General features: G+C 43.9%; 2 protein-coding genes across 2 annotated transcripts; both read right to left on the reverse strand.

The window, feature by feature from the left end:
- Positions 1-632: 632 nt before the first annotated feature.
- LOC138201595 (protein NLRC3-like) lies at positions 633-20090 on the reverse strand. Its single transcript, XM_069155219.1, is given in 11 exon segments — positions 633-1879; positions 2685-2867; positions 3632-3814; positions 4400-4573; positions 7765-7938; positions 8720-8893; positions 10851-12702; positions 12894-13033; positions 18263-18382; positions 18495-18636; positions 20014-20090. Coding segments are annotated over 10 exon segments (3147 nt in total). The 5' UTR covers positions 18626-18636; positions 20014-20090; the 3' UTR covers positions 633-1863.
- Positions 20091-23803: 3713 nt separating this feature from the next.
- On the reverse strand, positions 23804-24954 carry LOC138200798 (trace amine-associated receptor 9-like). Its single transcript, XM_069153684.1, has 2 exons — positions 24785-24954; positions 23804-24614 (listed from the first exon to the last, which is right to left on the reverse strand). Exons 1-2 carry the CDS (start codon positions 24952-24954, stop codon positions 23804-23806), a joined length of 981 nt encoding a protein of 326 aa, XP_069009785.1.
- Between the last annotated feature and the right edge of the window lie 2993 nt (positions 24955-27947).

The raw sequence follows: 27947 nt of genomic DNA on the forward strand, positions 1-27947 counted from the left end.
TGCTTCTTACACTGGTTAGAATATGCATATTTAATGTTACCAGTGGAATGCATCTCATCCAATTCCACCCTGTTTCTGCCATCATCTTTCTCAATTTTAATTTGATCGTCCCATTAGTTTTTTCCACTAGGCCTACTGACTGTGGATGGTATGAGCAGTGATGTCTTAACTGTGACCCGAAAGCTGTGGCTAGGTGTTTTATAATGTTGTTCACGAAATGTGTCCCGTTGTCGCAAAATATCTTTTCTGGTATTCCAAATCGTGGTATAATGTCCCTTGTAAGCGCTTTTGCTACGGTCAATGCATCCGGTGTTTTAGTTGGGAATATTTCTACCCACTTTGAAAAAGGTGTCGATGATAACTAGGCAATATTTCTTTCCTTCGCATGGTGTTAATTCAATAAAATCCATGCAGAGATGCTGGAATGGATACTCTGGTGTAGGGAACCTACCCCTTGTGGGTCTCATGTTTCCTTGGGGGTTGTGTTTTGCACATATAATACATGCCAAACAAAAAATGTTTGAGTAGTTTGTAAAGCCATATGTTGTAAATGCATGGTTTATTATCCATCACTATTGTTGTAACCCCAATTGTTTTCCCCGAGTCCGTTGATAGAAGCAGTCTTTAGGCAGTTTCCGGTCTTAGCTTATTTTTATTAAGCATAGAATACAAGATATCTTGGAGAGCCCAACATCAACCTGAGGTCTCTTTGTTGGAGTCTGACTTCCCCCTTTCCGGCACATACACTTATACTATAGGAAGAGGCGTTACATACGGTGAGGCGGGAACATTTGCATATGTTTGTCTCAGTACTTTTCCACTGTCCTCCGTTTAAGCCACACCTCCTCTTGCCTGATAGCGAGTTGCACCCCACGTGACCCGCCCACACAGATTCCTGTTTTCTATGTTAAGACAAACAGTCAACACATTCAGTTCCCTCGAACACATTTCATTTCCTAATATGATGCACTAGTTGCATCTTACATTTGGCCATATTTCATACACGTGATATGTTCCTGCATAAGCAATGTGTTCTACAATGTTTACAGTCAGTATATATTTTGAGCATACAGCATGTGAGCCCTCATATGCACTAAGCAGATCTATATCCCACACTATCCGAGACCGAAGAAGGATCGTCCGGTCAGGAGACACCAGGTGGGTTTTCTTTGTGTCGCCGTGAGTTCGTCCCCCAGAGTCAGACTGTCGACACCGAGTTCCACTGGGACCTTCTGAGGGTAACATTCACTGTGAACCACCTGAACTGTAGCGCCATGGCAACATGTGTGTAACGTAAAAGAAAAAAATTATTGACAGATTAAAGAATAAAAATGATGCTTTCCAGCTGTAGCTGGTTGCTACAGGTCTGGTGGTTTTGAGTGAAACTGATATGACAGCTTTCAGTCTTTGGCTGCGGTTTGTTTTCCTTTTTTCTGTCTCATGTTTCTGTCTGTCTCTGTTTAGTCTACATGTTGTCCATCCCTTGTGAGCTAAGCTCCGCCTTCTATCGAGTCCACCTCCACCTGCTCCGGATCATGAGGGACACACCTGCACTCACTCTCCTCATCAACTCAACAAGCTGAAACACTGCAGCTACTCAGATTTTCGAGTCATCCAGCATGTTGCTACTTTTCTCGCAGCCACTTAGATGAACCCAAATCATCTTATTTCCTTGTTCAGTGTTTCACTCTGCTCCAGTCTGGCTCGCTCCAATGCTCTCCAATCCCGGATGCCAGCTCTTCAGTCCCGGATGCCAGCTCGCCAGTCTCCAGCCCATCCTGTCTTTATTTAACCGAGCTCTGCCGCTGTCCTATCAGGACACACCGTCCTATTCTCCTCCACCATCCTATTCTCCTCCACAGATCACCATCTCCTCCATCTGTAGAGAAGCAGAGAGAACAGAGGTGAACTGAGTGTCTGCAGAAACTTCCTCCATCAGCTGTCAGTCAGTGATGCAGCACATCAGAATAAAGAGCAGCAGGACTTCAGTCCTGTTCAGAGCAGCAGCAGCAGCCTGCTTCCTTACAGCTCTCATGTTCACGTGTTGGAGAGAACACGCTAAGCTCCAAGATCACAAACCTGCACACAGTGTGAGGAAACAAACTGCTGAGTCATGATTACTGGACTCCAGCAGGTCTGTTTAACACCACTTGGTTACTAATGTAATGCTGGTTCTGTGATGTGCAGGCTGCAGTCAGACTGATCTCAGAGCTGTGACAGATGAAAGCGATCAGCTGTTCAGGGTTGAAACGAGCAAACAAACAGTCTGAGATCAGATGTGATGGACGAGGACCGCCGTCTCTCTACTTCCTGTCAGGCTGTCAGCTGGAATCAGCTTTACCTCCTGCACACGTGAACTCAACAACAACAGTCGTCTCCATAGCAACTCAAACACACCATCACAATGAGCATCAGGCCGATCTGATTGGCCGACCGTCGTCTCTCTGTTTCCTCTCACAACTGCACTGAGAAGGTTTTCAGGAAACACTGGATCTTTGATACCAACTGGGTTTGTTACATCACTGAAGGTAGCACAGAGAGACTGAACCCTCTACTGACCTCACAGGCTGCAGTCATGGACAGGAGACATGGACATGAGACATGAGACATGGACAGGACATGAACGAGCTGCAACTGATGATTAAACAGAGAAGATCTACAACAGGAACAGACAGTGAACTTACTCCAGAGTCTCCAGACGACAGTGTGGACTCTCCAGAAAACCACACAGCTGCTTCACTCCTGAATCCTGCAGCTTGTTTCCACTCAGGTCCAGATGTTTCAGATATTTCAGATGGGAGGGGTTGGACATCAGAGCTGACACCAGAGAATCACAGCTGATCTCTGACAAACTGCAGCTCCTCAATCTGAATAAAGAATAAAAGCAGTGAGTTGAGGATCATTCAGTGTTTCATGGTGTTCAGAGCTGAAGAAGCTTCACAATGTACAAGTTTAGAAAATGGAAACTCCAAACAGCTGCAGGTTGAAACAGTGAAACAGAAGCAGTGAAGAAGAGCTCTCATTAATATGAATGACAATATGCTGCTGCTTCAATAAAGACAGAGTGACTTCAGCTCTTAAACTCTGCAGCTCCACCAGCGGCTCCATCGATACAAACTCATGTTGTCCAACAAACTGATCCCAGATTCCTCTGAAGATCCTCAAGTTTACAAAGAAAACAAACATGTCGACTGAATGTGGAAGAAAAGTCCATCAGATGATCCAAACTACATCTACAACATTTGATCTGATGTGATCTGTTTGAATATTTCAGTCCAACATCATCACATCACTCCAGACCAGTGTGAACAAGCACATACTGAACATGTATTTGTTGCAGTCTGATGTTGTGGAAAAGATTTAGCTTTTTATTTCAATGTCAGACTTTAAGGTGAAAATCACAGTTTCACAGTCGATCATCCAGTGAAGGATTTTTCTTCTTCTATGAAGGTTTTAAATGTGGACTTTGCTCTGCCACAGTCAGTGGACTAAACCAGAGAAGAAGAAAACAGACTTTCCCCTGAAGATCCTCAGTGTGGATCAGTAGAATATCAGCTGATGTCTGCAGTTTAGCGTCACCACAACTTTCACATCATGTTCATCTCAGCACAACTAAAACATGGAGTCTTACTTCAGAGTCTCCAGACTATAGTGTGGACTCTCCAGAAAACCACACAGCTGCTTCACTCCTGAATCCTGCAGCTTGTTGTAACTCAGGTCCAGATGTTTCAGGTGTTTCTGAAGGGAGGGGTTGGACTTCAGAGCTGAGACCAGAGAATTGCAGCTGATCTCTGACAAACTGCAGTTCCTCAATCTGAATAAAGAATAAAAGATGGAGATAAAATCATGTGATCAGTTTGAATGACTTTGTCCTTCTGTTATTGAGGATCTTCATCATGTCAGCCTTCTACTGACATCATCCAAATGTCAGGACAACATTCATCCACCTCTTCATGTCAACACAGATCAACAAGATGCTGCTCACCTCCGTCAGGTCTCATTACACCATCACTACTCTACTGATACTTTAAACAGCTGCAGCTGATGGTGTGATTTCATCCGAGTGTGTTGTGAAGGATCAATATCAGTGATCAGACTTTATCTGAGGTCACACTGAAAGAAATCGTTGAGTTTCAACAGATCAGAGTTCAGAGGATCTTCTGTTTCCAGCTGAGACTCTTTAACACACATTACAAACATTCATTTAACAACCATCAGAGAACATTTTCTACACTTTCTGCAACAAACACTCGTCTGTTGGGATGACTCACTGAGTTCAGGACCAGAGAACAGAAAATCATTCACAGCTTTAAGGATGGAGGCTCTGTTTTTACATGAAGGAGCTGCAGCTGATGATTAAACAGAGAAGATCTACAACAGTAACAGACAGTGAACTTACTGCAGAGTCTCCAGACTACAGTGTGGACTCTCCAGAAAACCACACAGCTGCTTCACTCCTGAATCCTGCAGCTTGTTGTTACTCAGGTCCAGATGTTTCAGATGGGAGGGGTTGGACTTCAGAGCTGAGACCAGAGAATCACAGCTGATCTCTGACAAACTGCAGCTCTTCAATCTGAATAAAGAATAAAAGATGGAGATAAAATCATGTGATCAGTTTGAATGACTTTCCTTTTGTTATTGAGGATCTTCATCATGTCAGCCTTCTACTGACATCATCCAAATGTCAGCACGACATTCATCAGTTCCATTTTGAGAACAGGACTGGACCCAAAAGGACGACGACCCTGAGCTGAGGACACCAGAGAAGACTGAGGAACTTGAACGGTCACATAGTTTGGGTTCCCAACAGCCCGACACGAGACAGCTAAACAGTGAAAAGGTTTATGTGGAAGTGGAGCGAGCTCAATCCGAGAGGTTCAGGTCAGGAGTTCTGCTGGATTTGGAGCAGGCGGCTGATGAAGCCGAGATCCGGAGAGCTGGTGGAGCCGGTGAAGGTGAGTGGCCGGATCAGGAGGACTGCAGCCGCTGGAGTTTTCAAGGTGGAGGGAGACTGGAGAAGCGATGCGGTGAGTAACTGAGTCGGTGTGGCCGTAGCACAGCGGGACCGAGCAGCCTAGGAGCCGGGCCGCGGTAGCTGAAGGCAGGCGGAGCCGATCGGGTAGGTAGCCGAGCCGAGGTGACCGTAAACTGGCAGAGCAGCTGAGGTGAGCGGCCGGAGGCTCGGCGTGGCTGCAGGTCATCGATGGAGGTGAAACGAGGAACCGATGACAGGCCAACTGGACTACAGGTGTCAAAAGAGGTTCATCAGGAGTTCTAGCACTCTGGGAAACTGGACAATCTGCTGCTAAGCAACTGCAGCACCGCTGCATGTAACCAGAGGAGGGCTGAGGAGGAGGCTGCGTCCAGGTGTGTGTCATCAGGAGGAGAGTGAGCCATATTTGCTGTGTAGATCATTGTTTTATGTTTGCTGTGAATCAGTTGCTTTTATATTTATTTTAGCATGGTTTGTTTTTATTTGCATTGTGGTGTTTTAGTTGCATGTTTTTATAACCTACGATTTTACCAGGTATACTATTGGACGCTATTTTGACCTCAATAAAGCAGATTGCAGCCACTGATCCCCTGCACATGGAGAGGCTCATTTGATCTACAGGGACCAATCGGGAGTGCTGGCAGTACTGAACTGGCCAACAGCGCTGCAGGAGTGCAGGATCTTCCCACCCTCCCAGGTGGACACCAATTACTGGAGCCACTATAAAGGACAGACTACAGCACAACAGAAGAGGAGGGCCAGAATGAGAGCAAGCAGCACAGCAAGGAGCAAGAACCTGTGATTTTATGGAGCCCTAAACTTCTCAAACTAGGTGGTGTTGTCAGGCAACTTTTATCTTCTTTTTATCTCATCTTAAAGTTATAGTCTATTTAAATTATTGGATTTTAAATCTCCTCCTTATGGGGCTGACATGTGTGACAGGTGATGGACGGCAGGTGGTATGAATGTGGAATCTGCAGGGGGAGGAGCTAAGCACAGAGCAGACACAACATGAAGAGACAAACACAGACTGACAGGATACACAAGGAAAAGGGAAACAAAGAGGGATCAGAGGGCTGGACTACAAAGCAACTTCAACATACTCAGACTTTCTTTGTCCGAGCTGCTCAACAAAGATGAAACTCTCCGTCAGAGATAATCGGTACTACGATGGTGCTCAACAACTTTCTCTACTAACTCAGGCTTTCTGGGGCCTGTTTCACTAAAGCTAGATCAGGGATTAAGATGGGATTTTCCAGGTATCCTGGTTTAATTAAACCTTGGTTCAGTTTCACAAAAGCAGTGGCACATAAATTACCATGGAGATTTATTCTGTGCAACTAAACTGGTCCAGACCAGGCTAACAGCCCAAGCTAATAGACCAGGCTAACAGCTTAAGCTAACAGCCCGAGCTAACAGACCAGGTTCACAGACCAGGCTAACAGACCAGGTTTAGTTAATCCTGGTTCCTTTCATCAGTGTTCAATCTGATCAGAAACCAGTTTCTTACAGTTCTTCTCTGTCAAAGGGAAGTTTAGCTCTAAAATAAATAATGAAAGAAGTTTAGCTTCATGAAGACGATTGTTTATTTTATTATTTGAGGTTTGATTCATATTTTATTACACTTCTTGAGATGATTAGAAACGGACAATAAAGTTGCACAGGTGTTTTAAATGAAGTCATGAAGACAATAAAGTATTAAAAGATGGGTGTTTCTTTACAATCACTGTCCTTGATGATGTCATCGATGATAAAACACTTACAGGCTTTCTGATGGAAAAAGGTGTTTCTGGACAGGTGGGAGCCCTCGACTTTTCTTAATGACTGTCTTTCTGTCTCTGTCTCTCTGTTTCTCTGTCTCTGTCTTTCTGTCTCTTTCTCACTGTGTCTGCCTCTCTGTGTCTCTATATCTCTGTCTCTCTGTCTCTCTTTCTCATTTTCTCACTGTCTCTGTCTCTGTCCCTCTGTTCCACTGTCTCACTGTTGCTCTGTTTAACGGTCCATCAGTCCCTCTGTCACTAGTTCTCTCTGTCTCTCTTTCTCACCCCGCATACCGAGCTCCACAGGATCTTCTCTGATTGGTGATGTCATTTTTCTGAGAGATCTGTTTTGATCCGATATCGCCAACATAACCTGCTCCGGACCAGGTTAAGTTTGCAGCATCAGTTACCATGGTGATCTAGCCAGGTTAATAAAGAGACATCTTGGTGACACTGACAACCCTTTAGTCTCAACACACCTCACTAACCCACTAATCTGGCTTCATAGTTCACCTCTCAGGGAAGACAGGAAACTGGTGGATCCAAACATCATCCACCTCTTCATGTCAACACAGATCAATAAGATGCTGCTCACCTCCGTCAGGTCTCATTACACCATCACTACTCTACTGATACTTTAAACAGCTGCAGCTGATGATGTGCTTCCATCTGAGTGTGTTGTGAAGGATCAATATCAGTGATCAGACTTTATCTGTGAGGTCACACTGAAAGAAATCGTTGCGTTTCAACAGATCAGAGTTCAGAGGATCTTCTGTTTCCAGCTGAGACTCTTTAACACACATTACAAACATTCATTTAACAACCATCAGAGAACATTTTCTACACTTTCTGCAACAAACACTCATCTGTTGGGACGACTCACTGAGTTCAGGACCAGAGAACAGAAAATCATTCACAGCTTTAAGGGTGGAGGTTCTATTTGTACATGAAGGAGCTGCAGCTGATGATTAAACAGAGAAGATCTACAACAGTAACAGACAGTGAACTTACTGCAGAGTCTCCAGACTACAGTGTGGACTCTCCAGAAAACCACACAGCTGCTTCACTCCTGAATCCTGCAGGTTGTTTATACTCAGGTCCAGATGTTTCAGATGGGAGGGGTTGGACTTCAGAGCTGAGCCCAGAGAATCACAGCTGATCTCTGACAAACTGCAGTTATCCAATCTGAATAAAGAATAAAAGATGGAGATATAAATGTACCAGATGAGTTTTTCCTTCAAAGAGTAACTCTGTCCTCTGTGATCTGTGACTGTGGATCATCAACATGTCGGCCTTCTACAAACATCATCAGTTCCTTTCAAACTCCAGCCAAAGATTTCCTGTATCTTCAGTTTCAGCAGCTCTTCACTGATCCCTGAGAGCCCCACTGCTGTAGCGAAGAAATTTCCCCTCGGGGATTAATAAAGTGAATAAAAAATTTTAAAAATAAAAATTTAAATCTTCTCTGCATGTTACAATAGATTTAAAATCATCACAAATCCAGCAGAGGGACAGATGACTGAGGACAACGTTGGTTCTTTGACTTCCTGTCCCTCCACTGCAGCTCACACAAGAAACACAGCGACTGGATCTGTGATCAGACTGCTGAGGACACGGATCACTGTCAACTTTACATGTTCACACAACACGGCTGTGGATGATGTCGTCCATCTGGTACCACTGGAGTCAGGTCATCAGAGGATTTCTCCACAGATAGAGTGGACAGGAGGGAGGACCGCTGACACCAACACGTCTTTTCATGTCCATATGGACATGTGAGCGTTGTATTCAAACACGTGTGAACCCGTGTGCTCAGACAAACATGCAGACGTTTTATTATTTTGTTTCTGGACTTTTCTGAAAGCTCTGAAGTTTATTCAGATTTGTGCTCAGAAATCTCCAACATGAACTGAAGTGTGACACATGAACAGAGAAGAACTGCAGCAGCAGCAGTCAGTGAACTGACCTCAGAGTCTCCAGTCGACAGTTCGGACTCTCCAGTCCAGCAGACATCAGCTTCACTCCTGAATCCTGCAGGTTGTTTCCACTCAGGTCCAGATGTGTGAGGTGGGAGGGGTTGGACTTCAGAGCTGAGGCCACGACTTCACAGTGAGTCTCTGAGAGTCCACATCCTGTTAATCTTTGATTGATGATAGAATAAAGAAAATGTGTTATTATAAAAGCAGAAATCAGCGTTATAAACATTTCACTTTGATTTATTTAACACTAAATCAGAACTTTATTCATCTCAGGACTCTTTAACACAGTAAAGTTCTTCCAACAGAACCGCAGAACATCCCAGAGAGGAACCCAACAGTTCAACATAAGCGACACCTGGAGGAAAAAAAACCTTTAACAGCAAGAAATCTCCAACAGAACCAGAAACAGAGGTGGAGAACATCTGTTAACAGAACCAGAATCAGAGATGGAGAACATCTGTTAACAGAATCAGAACCAGAGGTGGAGAACATCTGCCTCGACCGGTTCTTCTGTTCTTATTTACATTTTACACAGCTGTGGTGGTGGGGCGTGGTTTGGCTCAGCTGCAGGAGGGACTGATTGGGGGAGTGGCTCAGGGAACTGTGCCTGGGAGAGGCCTAATTGGCCTCAGCTGTAACTAATCCCTGATTGTCCCTCTCTGCCTGTATAAAAGAGAGTAGCAGGACACCAGACGAGGGTGAGGACACGGACACGGAAATGGAAATTGTGTGTGCATGTAGGTATTGTAAGTTTGTGGTGAAATAAACACCTTGGAGACCAGACTTCAGAGGACTGCTGTCGTTTGTGCTGTAAAGAACCCACTAGTGATAGGAAGATGCCTGTCAGAGCAGCGTTCCAACTTTTTATGAAATGGGTTTGTATCTGGAGAGACCAGCTTTCCCTGAAGATTTCTTTCTTAATGTTGAATTGGAGTTGAAACGTGAGGAAAAAAAAGAATCTGTTATTTCTTCCAGCACAAAGTGAAGAAGTGAAACCAGGTTGTATAAACACTCCCTGAGATTCTTCATCTCCAAACTGTCTCTGAAGTGGCCGAGGCCTCTTGACGTCCTGCTGGGATCAGATCCACTGAGAGCTGGGAGCTTCTCTGGGCCTCAGACACAGTTTGACTGACAGCACATTGGATTGAGCAACACGAAGTGTTCAAGGACTCAGTGAAGCTGTGAGAAAGAAGATGGTAGATTTACAGACCTCGGGAATGTGTGGGAGACATTTCTAAACACCTGCAGACTCCAGGATCATCAGTTCAAACAATTGGACATAAGTACAAGTTACTAGGAGGAGGAGCCACATCACCGAGGTCTGGAAGAAGACCCAACTGTCCCTCAGCAGAGAGGAAACTGGTTCGGATGGTCAGGAACAAGCCAAGAAGCAGCGAGGCCCAGATGGACCATGAAGTGGAAGCTGCTCAACACCAGAGTCTCTGTCTACAGTCAGCTGAGAAGCTGCCGTCCAACCAAGAAGCCTCTGCTCCAAAAGAGACACCTTCAAGCTGGACAACACATACAAACCTCACTTCCACTTCATCAGTGACCTGAGTGAAGTGACTGGATTTCACTGAGTTTATATTGTAGCGGTAGTAGTCCTGAATGCAGCTGTTACCACCTCACTAAATGCTGCATCACACATGTTATAGGCTGTTGTGCTGCTTTCTTTTTAATATCATGACAGACTTCACGTCTCCACGTGTCAGAGTTCAGCTCTCCATCCTGACACAAACTGAGATCTCTGTTGACGACACCATGTGACAGCTGACGTAACACAAAGGATCAGAGCTGAATACAGCTCAGTGTCATCAATACCCATCAGTTGAAAAAGGATGGATCGACCCGACTGGAACATCCCAAATAATGATCTACTGACAAATGAAAGGCTCACAGATCATGTAGAAATACCTGCATATCAGCAGAAGAACAGTTTGACCATGTGATCAGCATTAATCACAACCAGCTAGAACAATCTACATTTGAATCCTCACAGCTTCTTAAACAACACAACTGACCATCAGCTGTTTGAACTAAAGAAATACATCCTGTGTGTCTGTGAAGAACCAAACTACTGATCTGATTGATAACGTTAATGATCACATGTGGACTCACCGAGCCGTCCTGCAGTTCCTCACAGCAAGGATCAGTCTCCGTCGTCCCTGTGGTGATGTGTTGTACTTCTCCAGGTCCAACTCATCCAGAACCTCCTCTGACATCTGCAGCATGGAGGCCAGACCTGAGCAGTGGATCTCAGAGAGTTTCTTCTCTGATCTGTTCTCTGACTTCAGGAACTCTAGGATCTCCTGATGGACTGAGAGGTCGTTCATCTCCATCAGACAGTGGAAGATGTTGATGCTTCTGTCTGGAGAGATCTCATCAATGTTCATCTTCAGGTTGTTGATGGTTCTCTTGATGATCTCTGGATCGCTCTCTTTCTGACCCAGCAGGCCTCCTAACAGTCTCTGGTTGGACTCCAGGATGAGGCCATGATGGAAGCGAACAAACAGGTCCAGGTGGCCATTCTTACTTTGGAGGGATTTTTCCATGACTCACCTCAGGAAGTCATCCAGAGATGAGACTCTGTCGTCTTCTTCCAGGAAGTCATCCAGAGATGAGTCTCTGTCGTCTTCTTCCAGGAAGTCATCCAGAGATGAGTCTCTGTATTTTTTTCCCAGGAAGCCCTGCAGCACCTCTGTGTTCCTGGTGGAGTGACAGTAGAACATGTAGACTGCCGCCAGAAACTCCTGAACGCTCAGATGAACAAAGCAGTAAACCGTTTTCTGGAAGATCACACACTCTCTCTCGAAGATCTCTGTACAAACTCCTGAGTACACCGAGGCCTCTGTGACGTCCAGACCGCACCGCTGCAGGTCTTCTTGGTAGAACATGATGTTTCCTTCCTCCAGATGTTCGAACGCCAGCCTCCCCAGCTTCAGAAGAACTTCCCCGTCAGCCTCCGTCAGCTCCTGTGGACTCGTCTCGTGTCCGTCGTACTTCTTCTTCTTCCTCTTGGTCTGAACCAGCAGGAAGTGTGAGTACATGTCAGTCAGGGTCTTGGGCAGCTCTCCTCTCTGCTCGGTGGTCAACATGTGGTCCAGAACCGTAGCGCTGATCCAGCAGAAGACGGGGATTCCACACATGATGTGGAGGCTCCTGGAGGTCTTGATGTGGGAGATGATGCTGCTGGACACCTCTTCATCAGCAAACCTCCTCCTGAAGTACTCCTCCTTCTGGGCGTCAGTGAAGCCTCGTACTTCTGTCAGTCTGTCCACACACTCAGGAGGGATCTGATTGGCTGCCGCGGGTCGGGAAGTAATCCAGACGAGAGCCGAGGGAAGCAGATTCCCCTCGATGAGGTTGGTCAGCAGCACGTCGACGGAGGACTCGTGAGTGACATCAACCAGCTTCCTGCTGCTGAAGTCCAGAGAGAGTCTGCTTTCATCCAGGCCGTCCAAGATGAACAGAAACTTCCAGACAGCGAGCTGCTCTGCTGAGACCTTCTGTAATGTTGGATGGAAAACACAGAGCAGCGTGAGAAGACTGTGCCGCTCATCTCGGATCAAGTTCAGCTCCCTGAACGACAGCAGAATCACCACGCTGACGTCCTGGTTCTCCGAGCCCTCAGCCCAGTCCAGAGAGAACTTTTGCACCAAGAAGGTTTTTCCGACACCGGCGACGCCGTTGGTCAGAACCACTCTGATGGATCTCTGATGGTCGGGGAAGGCTTTAAAGATGTCATGGCACTTGATTGGAGCATCATGGAGGATCTTCTTCTTGGTCTCCAGCTGCCTCACCTCATGTTGGGTATCAACCTTTTCACTCCGTCCCTCTGTGATGGAGAGCTCCGTGTAGATCCTCTTCAGGAAGGTTCCACTTCCTCTTTCATCACTTCCTTCAGTTACATGTTGACATCTCCTCCTCACACTGATCTTATGTTCATCTAAAACCTGCTGTAGACCAACATCTGGACAAAGACAAGAACAGCTGTCAGACTAAAGAAAGAGAAGCTGCACACAAACCAAAGACAGGAAGAGGAACCTGGTTCAGTTCTGTTGGATTTACAATCATTTAAATGTCTGATGTAACAAATGAGATGGTATAAAACATGTCGAGTTTTCAGAACTGAGTCCTCAGCAGACAGATGGAACGTCTTACTTTTTACAGTGCTGGTCTGACTGGCTGTCTGCGGTCCAGGTGTGGATCTTTGTCCACACTTTGGACAGGAGGAGTCTCCTGGTGGAGCCGACTGGTCCCAGTACGAGGTGATGCACAGTCTGCAGAACTGGTGTCCACAGCTGGTGGAGACGAGATCTTTCAGGACGTCCTGACACAGAACACAGCAGGACAGCTGCTGGTCCTCAGAGACACCCCTCCTCTTCGTCACACCCCTTCTCTTCCTCCCCCTGTCAACACATTTCATGATCACTAAAATGTTTTGCTGATGTTGTTAAAAATATCAGGATTTAAGGTTTCTTTCAGTTTGTACACTTACAGCTACAGAAACAATCAAACTATCTAAATGATCAGCTCTTTTGGGAAAATGGTGCTATTACTTTTCATTCGGGTAGTTGTAAATATGAAAATATTAAGCATTTTCCATAAAAATCTTTGCCACTGGTTTATTTCCAGGCCTTTTGATTAATTTTTCAGTTTTCTCAAAACCAAACCTTTTGTATGATTAGGTTTTTGGACCAGTTTTGGGTTTATAATGGGTGTGTATTGTGTCTTCTAGAGTGAGTGATGTGACCAACAGAGAGATGACAGCTGAGGAAATCTTTAGAGATTCTTCTCTCCAACCTTTGACCAGGATCCTAATTTTCACTCTACAGGCATCCTTTTTTCAACTAATGAAGGAAAAAGATTCTTCTTCCACACAGTGGGTGGGTCTGAACCAACAGACTTCCACTTTGTAGCAAACCTCAGTTCCTGTTACAATCCAGAGGGGGGCAGCAGAAGACCATTTATGATTTGTCTTTTCTTTCAGAATTCTAGAAACACCTGGTCTGTTGAAAGTGTCTATGTCTGCATAGGTATGATGTGATTTAGAAGCACGCCACATGACGACTCTTTGTCAGAGATGTCTGGTTTTATACCAGGTTGGACCCACCGTTTCTTCCATGTTATTCCACTTTATTTCCTCCCAAGCATGATGCTTGTTTCTCTCAGTATTGGTGTGACCTTGTGTAGAAGTCTTCTCTAAAACAGTATGCAGGTTCGATACCAACTTGGGCCAATCTTTCATACATGTGTTTTTAAAAATTTCATTCCACACATTTTTGACATCTCCTAAACTGTAGCTCCCAATACTACCAAATTTTCTGTAGATCATCGTTGGACAAAGCTGGTTAAAAGTTGTATAAAGCTTTTTGATATCTTATTTGGGTTTCAAGATATTGACTAATAACTTTCACAGGGTCGGAACTTAGGAGGACATAGGCTATAATTCGTTAATGATTTGTCCGATCATAATAAATTTTAATAGATATGTTCAGACCGTGTTTGGAAATAGACCTAACAAAGCATTTTAACCTTCAGAGGGTGCCACAAATATGAAAAGTTTATGTCATTATTGGTTGCACGCATTTGGCCAAAATTCAGTTCACATGATCTATGATCAGAGCTTAGTTGATGTATGACATTTTGTAATGATAGATTAAAGTGGGCGTGGCTTATCACAGGAAATCTACAATTCACATTCCATGCTTCAAATAGTCAAAATAAATCACCGTACTGAGCTGAAATCCTTTCAGCACATTGAGTGAATCGGGACAAAATCTCAGCTCACTGGTTGCAGTGTGGGGAATTCAGAAGTCCATCACTCTATATCTTTCAAAATATGCAAAGTCAGATGACATCTACAGCTCCATAAATCTTCCTTCAAATGCTGCCAACATCATCACAGGCTTTCTATACATATCACATGTTTTCAGTTTAGTCAAACGGTGATTCCGCAGCAATATTTAATATTTTGCTGTAATCGGTACTGTACACAAAAGATCTTTTACTTTGCCAAATGTTTGCTTAAACTTCACCAAAATGTTTGACAATGCACCTGACATCATCAAAATGATGTGATTTTTTTGTTGTTTTTTAGATCTTGTTATCTCCAACATTTTAATTATGGAAAGTATTTAAATTTTTAACAGACAATTAGTGCATGTGGGCCTGGCCTATTCATCCTTATGCTCTGTCTTATACCTTTGCTCAATTTAATGCGAGCTATCTATATCCATTGCCCTTGAAAACCTCCTCAAGTTCAGAGGGACTGCCCCCGGGCCGTTGGAGTTTAAAGGGCACCCTCAACAAAGTAAAAAAAAAAATTGCATATAAACTCATGCCAGATGTCTGTGGAAAGCTAAGACTCTAACATTGATTTGATCCATATAAACCATTTTAAGATCCTATAACCACAGCAGGTTGAGAGAGCAGCTTTGTTAGACCACTATTAAACAAACAAACAATTACAGTGTTGGTGTAACTCACCAAAACAGACTCAGAGTCCCAAACTGACCCGGAAAAGTCTGACAGAACCCCTCTGGTTCAGTCAGCAAAGGTCCAGTAAATCCAATCCAGCAAAATATTTAGTCCAAAAAGCATTATTATATCCAGAATACACACGCCGTGTGTTCTTAAATCTCCACAGATTGTCGTTAAAAACACCAGATATCCTGGCACAAAGCCAGCTCTGTGGTAGTCTGATTCACACTTTACCTAATTTGGCTGACACCGTTTGATTGACACCTCACTGAGCCAATAAGACCTTCTAAATCCTGTCTCCAGCCTGCAGAAGCCAACCGGAGCGCGTTATGCGCGAAAGTGTCCACCTCTCTTCTGTTGTTTACAACTGTAGCCAATCACAAGCTACTGTGCTGATGATTGACACTTTGTATAACCAATGAGATTCTGAACAGGGGATATTTGTCTTTCAGGGGCGGCTCTTCCGGCTTCCTGACTCTTTGGCTGTCAAGAATAGTGACTCTGACTGTTGAGGATAGAACTTCAGAGTGTTTCCTTTCAAAAGAGACCAAACTCATGCTTCTACTACAAATGGTTGAAGAACAGCTTTCATTTTACTTTGGGTCGGCCTTCATAAAACCTTTTATGCTAATTGTACTGGAAGCATAGACACTAAGGAGAAGAGCCCGAGGCTGCATTTTCACTTTTGAGTGCCGAAGTCAAATCAACCCTCAAACTACGGTAGTAACCAGGTTGAGCGAGCAGAAGGGAGAATATAAAATACCAGGCAGCATTTGGGATACAGAGAGGGACCAACCCGAGGTAGCACATCTGTGAAGAAGATCTAACTGAAACTGGAGCAGAGGATGAAGGTAGAACTGTGAAGCTGTTGAGTTCACATTCGTTAACGTAACATCTAACTGGGAAAACTCTGCTGAAGAGGACGGAGGACAGAGGACGGAGGACAGACCAGAGACTGTGTAGTGACTGATAACGAGGACTGATGGCTGTTCTTCATCCTGGTGAAACTTCACACTCTCTTAACAGAAAGCTACACAGCAATACCACAAGCTGCCAAACAGACTACATTGAATGGGAGCCGCACTAGTGATTACAAATACTATAGTTAATAGTAAAAAACATGAAAATGTGAAAACTTGAAAGATGTTTCCAGTCCACCAGCTCTGCTTTACTTTCAGCTAAATGAGCTGCTTCCTTCTGCTGAGCACTAAAGATCTTGAACCTACAAATAGCCTGATGTAGCTTTATTTATTTTTGTTTTTTCTGTGATGTTTTTTCTGTGATGTCTCCTAAATAAAAGCAGGATTGCAACACAGATATTCATCAACTTTCTCTTCAAGTCAGCTTTCTGCAATATGTAGCGAGACATCCTCTTCAGCACACAGACCATCAGGTCATCCTAAAGTCACAAGAAGTGACGACACAGGACACCACTGGTCGACGGAAAAACTCCCCAAAGCTTTCTCATCATAAGATGCACCAGACTGAATCTACCTTTTATTGTTATTATTGGGTTTTTTTGTATTTATTTTTTTATTATTATTATTATTATTTTAATTAGTCACTCCCTGTTTAAATTAATCTCACACTTTCACAGCAAACAGCGTTTTAGAGTTACCACGCTCTGTATTTTTATTAATCCCAAGTAAACTTCCAGCCAAGTGAAAAATAAGTACTTTTAATTGCGACTAATTGAGTTTAATTATCGTCTGCAACCGACAACGCTGTTGTTTTATTATTTTTCTCTCTCCGCTTATAAGAAACATTTTTGATAATCTAGTCAGGATGAATCCAGTCATCTCTCAACCGGGACAAAGCTCAGAAGATACATAAGATGGCGCCGTCCTATTGGCAGCTTGTTACAGCACCTCCCCCCTCGAGTGTGTCAGGATTCCTGTCTGATCCTAGTGTTTTCCTTTGTTTTACCACCGATCACCTCTCCTTCGGTGTCCTCTCATTCCCCTGTCTGTTTGTTATTGTCTACCATGTGCTTCCGTTGGTTTTTGTCTCCTGCAGTACCCTCCTCCGAGTTCCGTCATCGGCCACGCCCACCTCCGTAGATCTAACTGGATCGCATTCGACTAATCATCTCCAGCTGGATACAAATACCCCGGTCTCCCGTCTGTTCATCGTCAGTTCGTCCGTTGCCTACCCGTCAACCCGTCCCGTAAGTCTGTCCGTCTCCCTGTTCTGAGATTCCGGTTCTGACCCCAACCTGTTTCCTGTTTCCTGCCGTTCAGTGTCGAGCCACGGGCATTCACCTGAACGAAGGAGGAGGAGGAGGAGGGGGGACATCAGTGGAAGAGAAAGATTTTCAGCTCAACCTGAGCAGGTTCAAAGTTTGAATTGATGTGATATAATGAATTAACGTGATGTAATTAATTGACCTGTGATATAATGCAGCGTTGTTCATGTTGCAGTCCTTACAGAACTAAATTAACTCCTCCTCTCTTATTATCTCCACTATTGTAATGCAGGTGGTTAGAAGTAGTTGGAGAGCTCACTGTCTTCTGTCTCTGGCGTCCAGTTTTATTCCTGTTACAGCTCAGGGGGACAAGCTGGATTTGATTGCATCTATGTGTTTCACTCATTGAACAAATACATTCTAATTCTATTCTGTTTTCCCAAAGCAGGCTGCTCCGTCCACCAGAGAGACAGAGGACCAGTGGGACATCATGCATAAAGTCACCGAGAGGTTAGATGTCAGACGGACGGCTTAGTGGGGAAAAGAACTGCAGCCACAGGACTGTCATACAGAACACTGAACACCTTCCAGCAAGGGGCCGGAGCTTCAGCTCTTCAGGACACGCCCCCCCAGTCTCAGAGCAGAGAAGACTGATGATTTTCTCACGATTTCAAAGCCTAATTTAACAAACTTGTCTGTGTTTTTATTCATTCAAATTTGGATGGGTAGTTAATAACCCATACTTCTGTGGTGTGATGTGTACTTTACAGCATCTTTAAATTTAAATCTTGAGTCTTTGTGATTAACAGAAAGTGGTTCCCCCGATTATGAACCTAATCCGCTACAAATAAAAGTCTCTTACTGTGAGTCTGAAGGTCCTAGTTCAGGACTGAAGTTTAGAGGAAAGTCTTTGGACTGATCACTCTTCATGGACAGACAGATGGATCCTGCAGACTCTTCTCTCTGTCTGTAGAACTGATCTCTGCAAACACAAACATGTTTCTGTCTTCATGTGTCCACTGACTTTAACCAATCAGGTCTCTAGTTTCCTCTCAACATGTTTAATAAGTGAAGCGTCAGAAACAGTCTCTTACTGTGAGTCTGAAGGTCCTGGTTCACCACTGAAGTTTGGAGGAAATTCTTTGGACCAATCACTCTTCAGAGACAGACAGATGGATCCTGGAGACTCGGCTCGGTCCTCCTCTTCCTCCCCACAAACACTCATCTTCAGTCAGTCTGAGAAGTAAAGCAGCAACACTGTGAGCTCAGAACACCAAAATCCACCCAGAAATAGTTCTGAGAAACCAGAGGAAGTCTGGTTTCCTCTGTTTCTGGAGGTGTTAGGTAGTTTAGAGGGGACGGTCATCATCAGTCAAAACTACTCACATGTCATTTGGACTGTTATCATGACCATTTTTATTTAAAAATGTACTGTGTGCAGTAAAAAACATGACAAACATATTCCCATTTTAAATTTGATGGCAGCAACACGTTTCAATAAAGTTGTTCCAGGATCATCACCACTGTGCTGCATCACCTCTCCTTTTAACAACACTGTAAATGTTTGGGAACTGAGGAGACCAGTTTCTGGAGTTTTGAAAGTAAAATGTGGTCCCATTCTTGCCTGATATAGGATTTCAGCTGCTCAACAGTTCAGGGTCTCCTTTGTTGTATTTTTCATGTCCTGATGCTCCAGATGTTTTCAATGATTGACAGGTCTGGACTGCAGGAGGCCAGTTTATCAGCGGACTCTTCTATGGAGCATGCTGTTGGAATACGTGCAGAATGTGGTTGGACGTTGTTCTGCTGAAATAAACAAGACCTTCCCTGAAAGAGACGTTGTCTGGATGGCAGCATATGTTGCTCCAAAACCTGAATATATCATTCAGCATTAATGCTTCCTTCCAGATGTTCAAGTTACCCATGCCATGTGCACTAATGCATCCTGTACCATCACAGATGCTGGCTTTAGAACTGAGCTGATAACAAGCTGGCCAACTTCACTGTTCACTTCAAGGAGAACAAACCCTCTTGAGACGGATTTTACAGTTTGGTTCTTGGTCCCTGCTTTTTAAACTTTGCTTTTTGCTTCATACATGTGATCAATCAACCACATGTTTTTTGTTCCTTTTGACTGTTATTTGTTTGAAGGGGAATTAAGTAAAACTGTGTATGTGAAGAAAATGGTATTATTATTAAACCATATTTAACAGAAGCACCATTCCCTCCTTCTCCTTGTTGTGTTTATTGAAGCCTAGTTACTATGACAACATCCAACACACACAACATCTGCTGTTGTGATACCCTGTGACAGTTAACTGTTCGTACTCTGAGCCTTTATGTGAAGCTTCTTCTTCCTTGTCTGTAATAATAGTAATTATATGCTTCCAGACCTTTGTGACAGTTTATATACATATATATGTGAACACATTGAAAACACGAAGAGAAGAAGGACTCGGTGGGGATTTTGTTCCCGAGTTCAATCTGTTAACTTCTGTGACGCAGTTTCAGAGCAGTTGATCAGCTGGAGCCTCTGAATCCACAGATCGATCCAACTGATTAGCTCATTATTTCCTCCGACCAAAATAATCATCATGTTGTGTTAAAACTCACCCTGAATCCTGTTCAGCGTCCTTCCGTCTGCTCTGTCGACTCAAAATGGAGACTGGACTGTATACTTTCACTTTCACTTTCACTCCCTCTTATCTAACGTTGTGTGTGTGTGTGTGTGTGTGTGTGTGTGTGTGTGTGTGTGTGTGTGTGCTGGACAATATTTCATATAAATACAAAACTAAAACTGTCTTCAAATCAAATGAAGTTTATTTATGCAGTCAGTATAAGTTTTAGTAAAAGGCACAAAAAACAATGACCGTCAACAATATTTAAACATCTATATTAGAAGATGTGCACAACATGTAAGACAGAAAAAAAAAGTAGAAATTGTACAACCCGGTTTCTAAAATAGTTGGGACGCTGTGTAAAATGTCAATGAAACTATGATTATTTGTAAATCATGTAAATTCATATTTAGGGAAGGATTTTTTTTCAGGACTACTTTTGCGTTTCCTCGCAACACTTTTCTTCTTCCGTCGGCTCTGAGCCTGAATGTCTGTTTGCATCCAGCTGCTGTGGTCCTCATGAACAGTGTGTTGGTCCATGTCAGCTGGAACACTCAGATACTTCGGGAATTAGAGATGATGTGACCAGCTGGGCATTTAGTGCTCATCCATGTTAAAGGCCAATCCCCGACAGGATTAAGCTTCTTGTTGTGAGCAGAGCTGCTCTGTCTGCTGTGGGTGAAGCTAGTTATACTGGTTATTGTTTGGACTTTAACTGCTGCTGTGGTTCAGGCTGTAGTCTTAAGGATATTTCTAGATGTCACCATTTAAACCAACCCTGTGTCAGTGCGGTTTTACAACCTCACAAAATGTGTTGGAGGGAGGCATTGATGGTGCCACAACGGTTGCAGGTTTGCTTAGTCTCAAACCACTGCTGGAGGTTGAGAGGGGAGGGGAGGGTGTCATACGTCGCACTGATGAGAAAACTGATTCAAGCCTGTGGCAGTTTCCAGAAGTCTGTCCAGTTAATTGATCGACTCGCGGCACCCTGCCACGTTGTCCTGCGTCCCTTCTGTCCCTGTGCAACAGTCTTAACTCTATGCTCCTCCTGCTCCATCCTGGTAACCTCAGAGACAACCTCTCCTTCCTGCTTGCCCTTGACCATAGGGTGGGTGGGTCGCTCCATCCGAAGCCAGCCTACCCTGTCTGGATTGTGCACATAATTTCCTGATGTTTCAGTCTGCTCATCACCTTCTGAACCTCTTCCTCCGCCCTCCATTTCCTTTCTGTCACCACTTGGGCATGCGCGTCCTTCACTAACTCGTCAGAAGAGTTCTTTAACTTTATCAGCAGCCTTGCCTTCTCTTGTCTGTACCTAAGGCTGATAGATTTCAGAGGTATGTGTCGTGAATTCCACCCGAACAGGCTTACTGCCGAAAGGCACTGTGGGAGCCCGAGCCATTTGCATATGAAGGTGTTAGCTTTGGCATCCATTCTACTTACCATTGATGAGATGACATCACAAAGCTTCACAGGCCACATTACTCCTGGATAGAGAGTGAAGTGGCAACACCACACCTTGTACTTTCCAGGTAGTTGGCTAGCATCGATCTTTGACAGCCCAGCTGAAAGCTGACAATGGTTGGTCTTCCCCATCTCCTTGTTTGAAAGACTGGATGTTTATTGCCTTCACAGACTTTGGATGGGCATGTCGATGATGCGGGGGATGTTTTCTCCCCTAATGGTGAAATTGTTCCTGTTGTTAAGCTCCCCTTTCCTCGACTTGTGCGGCTTGAATTTCATCCTTGCCCAGGTGATCAGCTTGTCCAGCCTCTTTCATCAGAAAGTGTTGTCTCTTGAACAATGTCAGCACCTGAGTTCCACATGTTTTTGTGACCACTGGTACATGAACATTTGTGTTGTCACCATGGACCTGAAACTGGTGCAGAGAAACATCCGATTTTAGGTCAAAACTCTGGAAATGTTCAACAGAGACCCTTGAAATGCTTCAAAAAATCTACAGCAATGAAGTGATGAAGTGATGAGCTGGACGAGGTATTCTGAGAGACATTCACGTTTCAAGAGGGGAGGAGCTTAACTGTCCAAGATTGAAGAAGGTGCTTCAGGTAAGGAGACACCAGGTGGATTTTCTTTGACATTGGCAGGGTTTTTGCACTATGAATTTGTCCCCCAGGGTCAGACTGTCAACACTGAGGTCTACTGGGACCTTCTGAGGCATCTGAGGGAAAACATTCACTGTGAACTACCTGAACTGTGTCGCCATGGCAACAGGCTTCTCCAGCATGACGATGTTGTTGCTCAAAACCAGAACATTCCAGTTTCCAAATACCCTGTAATTATGTGAGACCAACTGATGCAGGCGGTGTTTACCACCCGACAATGTCAGCTGTCAGATTTCTCACTGCCCTTTTATTGTTCTGATAAGATCCTTTTAGACGGAGCACAGCAGTTTGTTCAGCATGTGTTGAGATCTTTTATGTATCAGTGAGATGAATTAAGTTGTAGTATACTGTGAAAAAACACATCTTAATGGAAAGCTTATAACTACTGTCTTGATGTGGCCTTCATATTAAGATCTGCAGGTATCGAATAGTGATCGTTAGATACAGTTTGGGTTTAAATCCACAATAGACTGTCTGTGTTGTGTCTACATTTAGATCTGAAAAGGCCTTCCATGTGTGTGTTTGTGAGTGTGCGTGTGTGTGTGTGTGTGTGTGTGTGTGTGTGTGTGTGTGTGTGTGTGTGTGTGTGTGTGTGTGTGTGTGCGTGTGATCTATAACTGGTCTGACACGTGGTGTATTTTATAAAATTTCCCCAGGCAAGAGGAAAACATCCCGGAGCTCAAATGTTCGGGTTAAATCGATAGAGATCCAGTCTGGAATGCAACCGGGCAGGAAACAGTTCGAGAGTTTGATTGTGTGTTGTGAGACAGACAGTAAAGCACAACAGGCCTTTTCCTCTCATTATGAAGTTCACTGCACCTGCTTCAACTGACAGTTAACTAACTATCATGTTGTGATTATGTATTCTGTCACTGTTACTGAAATTACTGATACTTTTTCAGCCGTTTGTTCCTTCAGGTTAATTCTGATTGCAGATCCCACAACATTTTGCTGTATAGTTTATTTTTACTTTGTATTTTGGCTTGTTTAATTTTGTGTTGTTGATGTTCTTGTTTTTCTTTAATTGTGATACAATATTATGTACTATTATACTGTTGCATTCTGTTTTGTTGTGGTTCATTTAATTGTATTTATTAAATTAGTTTAATAACTGATACTTGATGATGTTTAATCACAAAGAAGTGTTTTGTATTTTTGAATTTTAAGAGGCTTAGCCACAAATATTTACCAGAAACACATAAGATATGAATTTGCAGCAAACTTGCTGCAGGCGTTATACATTCTAGCAAACCTGCAGCTAAAAGAGCATTTTCGAATCCTCTGTTTGCTACAAGTTTTCCACAGTTAGCCAGAAGTTTAACACATTTGTACCATAAGATTGCCACAAAACTAATTTGCATGTGACTATATGACCTTGCTGCAAATTTAAGGCAACATGGTCAAATGTTAACCACAACTGTTTGCCAGAAGCCTAAAATTTCTGTAAATGGGTCTGCAGTGATTCTCCTCCAAATATGTTTGTATCATCAACAGCATTTATTCTTCATGTGAAACTGAAACAAACAAAGAGGAAATCCTCCGCTGTGGTGTTTGTGACTGAGACAGTGTAAAGAAAACACTCTCTCCACATCTAATCTTCTTACATTAGTCAACACAGAATATATTTGTCAGTTCACAGCAGAGTTTCATTTCAGTGACTCTCTACAGCACGTTGGCATCACGGGAGCCCGGCTGCAACACACGCAGCTCAACAATAAGTCTGAGGCACTTTCTCAACCAGGGGTATAAGAAGACGTAGATGACGGGGTTCAGACACGAGTTGGAGTACATGAGAAAAACCATAAAGACCTCCGTGGAAGAGCCAATCACAATTTTGTTGCTTGAGAGAGAGACACAGTAATATGGACAGTAACACATCAAGAAGACAAGTACAACAACACTGAGATTCTTTCCTGCCTTCATCTCAGACTTCCTCGCTTTCACAGTCCCTGAAATTTGCAGCGTTACGACCACAACGCGGGACCGCATGGCTCGAGCCTGAGACACAGCCACCATAAACACCCTCATATGCAGAGCTATGATGACAGAAATAGGAATAATAAAGCCCAAAGTGAGGTCAACATCTCCTGCAAGGTCCACCAGACATTCTCCAGAGCAGGAATTATACCGGCCTGGCTGCAACAGGTGGTCGGAGAAAATAAAAACACTTAATAAAACAGAGTAGAGCCAACACAGACACACACAGACTCTGGTTCTGTCCTTGGTAATACTGGTGGAGTAATGCAGAGGGTGGCAAATAGCCACATACCGGTCCACAGATATAAGCACCATGCTCACTACAGAGGCAATGGTGATGATGTAAGGCAGCAGATAATAAATAGCACACAGGAAATCACCAAGCATCCAGCAGGACTTGGTCACCATGATTTCAGCCGGCACCAACAAGAACCCCACGAAGAAGTCTGAGACAGCCAGCGAGAGGAGCAGGAAGTTGGTGGGGGTGTGGAGCTGCCTGCAGGGAGAGGATAAGTACACATTAATCAGCAAGAAAGATTAAAAATGTGACAAAAATCAGCTGCTGTAAACATGTTCAAATGTCAAACAAGCAGGCTGTAATGATGAGAGAACAAAGTATGGAAACACAGAACAATATATCAGAGTGAGTGAGATTCCTGTGACTGCCTGAAGTGTGAGATGGAGATGATGACGAGCAGGTTGAGAGCGGAGGTGAGCACAGACATGAGGTACAGCAGACTGTAGAGGAACACAGTCTCAGGGCCAGGAGGATCCGGCTTCCTGCACGAGGCATTGAGGAGCTGTGGAAAGCAGAGTTCGACTCCCTCCAGCGCCATCACAAGAGAGAGAGGAGGGAAGAGGAGCTTCTCCACCAAACCTCTGGATCACTGAGGTTTTTATCTCCTTCTGTTTCTTTGTTTTCCTCGGAGTCTCCCTCCCTGTCTGTCACACCTTCGTCAACATTTTGCAAAATATGCAATGTCATTTACACATTTACAACATTTACACGTCATCTTCTGACAAAGTTAAGAAAACAATATTTTTATGCAGTAAGAAATGTGCAGATCAAGTTTTTTGGGTCCAACCCTCATCAGTGCCTTTTACTGCTGTCTAATTTAACAGACAAACTCTGACAAACAGGTGTCCACTCAAAGTTAAACTGAGAACTCAGAAGGCTTGTAAGAGGGTCAGCAACAGTGGAAAAGTTCTTACAAAACTGTCTTCAGAAACCCAAAAGAACTGATGAGGGCATCAGTTCTTTTTTTGTGGATGGAGGAGGAAAATGATCAACGGCCTGGACTTCAGCTCTCACAGGCCGGACCTGCCCCCAGCCAACCACCTGACTGAATTAAGTCACAGTGGCCCTAGAAAACTCCCACTTTGCTAGATTCACAGTTGAGTTGAGCCCAGGCCGGCCAGTCAAACAAAGCTTGTATGTGCTGTACAGACCTTCCCATGTGTTGCTACCACCCGATTCATTAGCCTTTGATAGGTGGTGGGTGCATTTCTCAGGCCAAAGGTCATCACGGTGTGCGGGTACAAACCACAAGATGAGGCAATCTCTTGTGCACATTTAGACAAAGGCAACTGCCCTTGAAAAGATCAAATGTGCTAACAAGAGGCAGCTTTGTCTCTGATCGTGGTCCACACGAGGTAGTGGAAAAGTATTGAATCTGCTTGGGAAGAGCAATTAATACAATAAAGGCCTCTTCTCCTGGTACTATGAGAGCTTCTGCCCAGTGTAGGAAACGGTTCAATAGAACGAAGGACCAAACAAAAACCTGCGTCTTATAGACGCCAAACACTGGCGTTAAATAAATGTCAAAGTGAACAAAGAACATTCATCCAATATAGTGAAATCAGGTGCTGGAAAAAAATTTGCATGAGTAAATTACGCACACTTAAAGCTGGTGGAGGCGCAGGCACAAGTTCACCTCAAAACTGACACCAAGAAATCACTGCACTGGCACATCTCTACCGATAAACTCTGTTGTGTCGTTCCTCCCAGTTCCACGCGGCCGGATTCACACTGACCCATGAAAATTGCAAATTGGCGCAAGCATGAAAACACCAATCCACATGGATCTGTGTAGCACTTTCGCTGTGCCGGCTACAAAATATGGCCCAATGATTAATTTTCATGACAGATTTCTATAGAAAGAAGATTTCTTGCTGCTGCCCATATCCAGACGGGCAGCAGACAAGTAAAATTGAACCAAATGCAGTTGGTTATCAAGTTATGAAGTTGATTGAAAAGCTTATTAGCACTTTACCATAAAGTGCACGGGAAGATCTGAATATAATTACAAATGTGTATTTCATTAAATTAATGTATTCCGAGATGTCTAGGTAACGTGTGTGACAGTTTTAGCTTCATCATTTTCAGAAATAAATATAAAAACAATTTAAAGCGATAAATTTGCTTACTGTCATAACACTACGACAAGTACAAATATACAGCTCTGGAAAAAATGAAGAGACCAGTCCAAATTTTTCTTAAATCAGCATCTCTACATGTATGGCAGCCATTCCATTCCAGTGTTTGTTGAATTCCAATACAGGCACACCTGATTCTACTTAATGAGGTACTGATTAGGTGATCATCTGAACCAAATCTTATTAAATGAAGAAAAGTATAACAAACAGTGCTGTGGTCATCCCTATCCTCTTTCAATAGGACCAGCTGGATGGCAGAAACAGCAGAAACCTCAAAAGTAATTGGAAAAAAAAAGTGACTATTGACCATGCCAAAAGAGTTCAAAAGAAAAGTTTTGAGTGAGCAAAAGAAGGGTTCAATTCTAGTTGTACTGGCAGAGGGATACCGTGAGCGTCAGGTTGCTTCCATCATTCAAATTTCAAAGACGGCGGTTCATAAGAACAAGGTCAAGCAGCAGACATTAGGGACAACAAAGCCACAGACCGGCAGAGGACGAAAACGTCTCCACTCACTGGGATGACCGCCATCTCATTCGAATGTCACTCAACAACCATAGGATGATATCAAGTGACCTCCAAAATGAATGGGAAACGGCAGCTGTGAAGTGCACGGTGAGGACGGTTAGAAACAGGCTCCTAGCAAAGCTAGAAAAAAGCCCTTCATCAATGAGAAGCAAAGAAGAGCCAGGCTGAGGTTTGCAAAAGACCATAAGGATTGGACCATAGAGGACCGGAGTAAGGTCATCTTCTCTGATGAGTCCAATTTTCAGCTTTGCCCAACACCTGGTCGTCTAATGGTTAGACGGAGACCTGGAGAGGCCTACAAGCCACAGTGTCTCACATCTTCTGTGAAATTTGGTAGAGGATTGGTGAAGATCTTGGGGGGCTTCAGCAAGGCTGGAATCGGGCAGATTTGTCTTTGTGAAGGATGCATGAATCAAGCCAAGTAGAAAGTTGTCCTGGAAGAAAACTTGCTTCCTTCTTCTATGACAATGTTCCCCAACTCTGAAGAGTGTTTTTTCCAACAGGACGATGCTCCATGCCACACAGCCAGGTCATTGAAGGTGTGGATGAAGGACCACCAGATCAGGACGCTGTCATGGCCAGCCCAATCTCCAGACCTGAATCCCATTGAAAATCTTTTGGAATGTGATCACGAGGAAGGCTGTGGCTCAGTCGGTAAAGTGGGTTGAACACTAATCGGAAGGTTGGTGGTTCGATCCCCAGCTCCTCCTGTCCACATGCCTAAGTGTCCTTGAGCAAGACACTGAACCCTAAGTTGCGCCGGAATGTACTCCTGATGACAGCACCTTGCATGGTAATCTGTCTCGTGAATGGGAAAAACTATGTTAAAGCACTTTGAGACCAAAAGGTGATAAAGCGCTATACAAGT

The sequence above is a fragment of the Embiotoca jacksoni genome, unplaced genomic scaffold (genome assembly GCF_022577435.1).
Source record: "Embiotoca jacksoni isolate LCO1_2020_lvr unplaced genomic scaffold, fEmbJac1.0.p SCAF_2, whole genome shotgun sequence".
Lineage (NCBI taxonomy): Eukaryota > Metazoa > Chordata > Actinopteri > Embiotocidae > Embiotoca > Embiotoca jacksoni.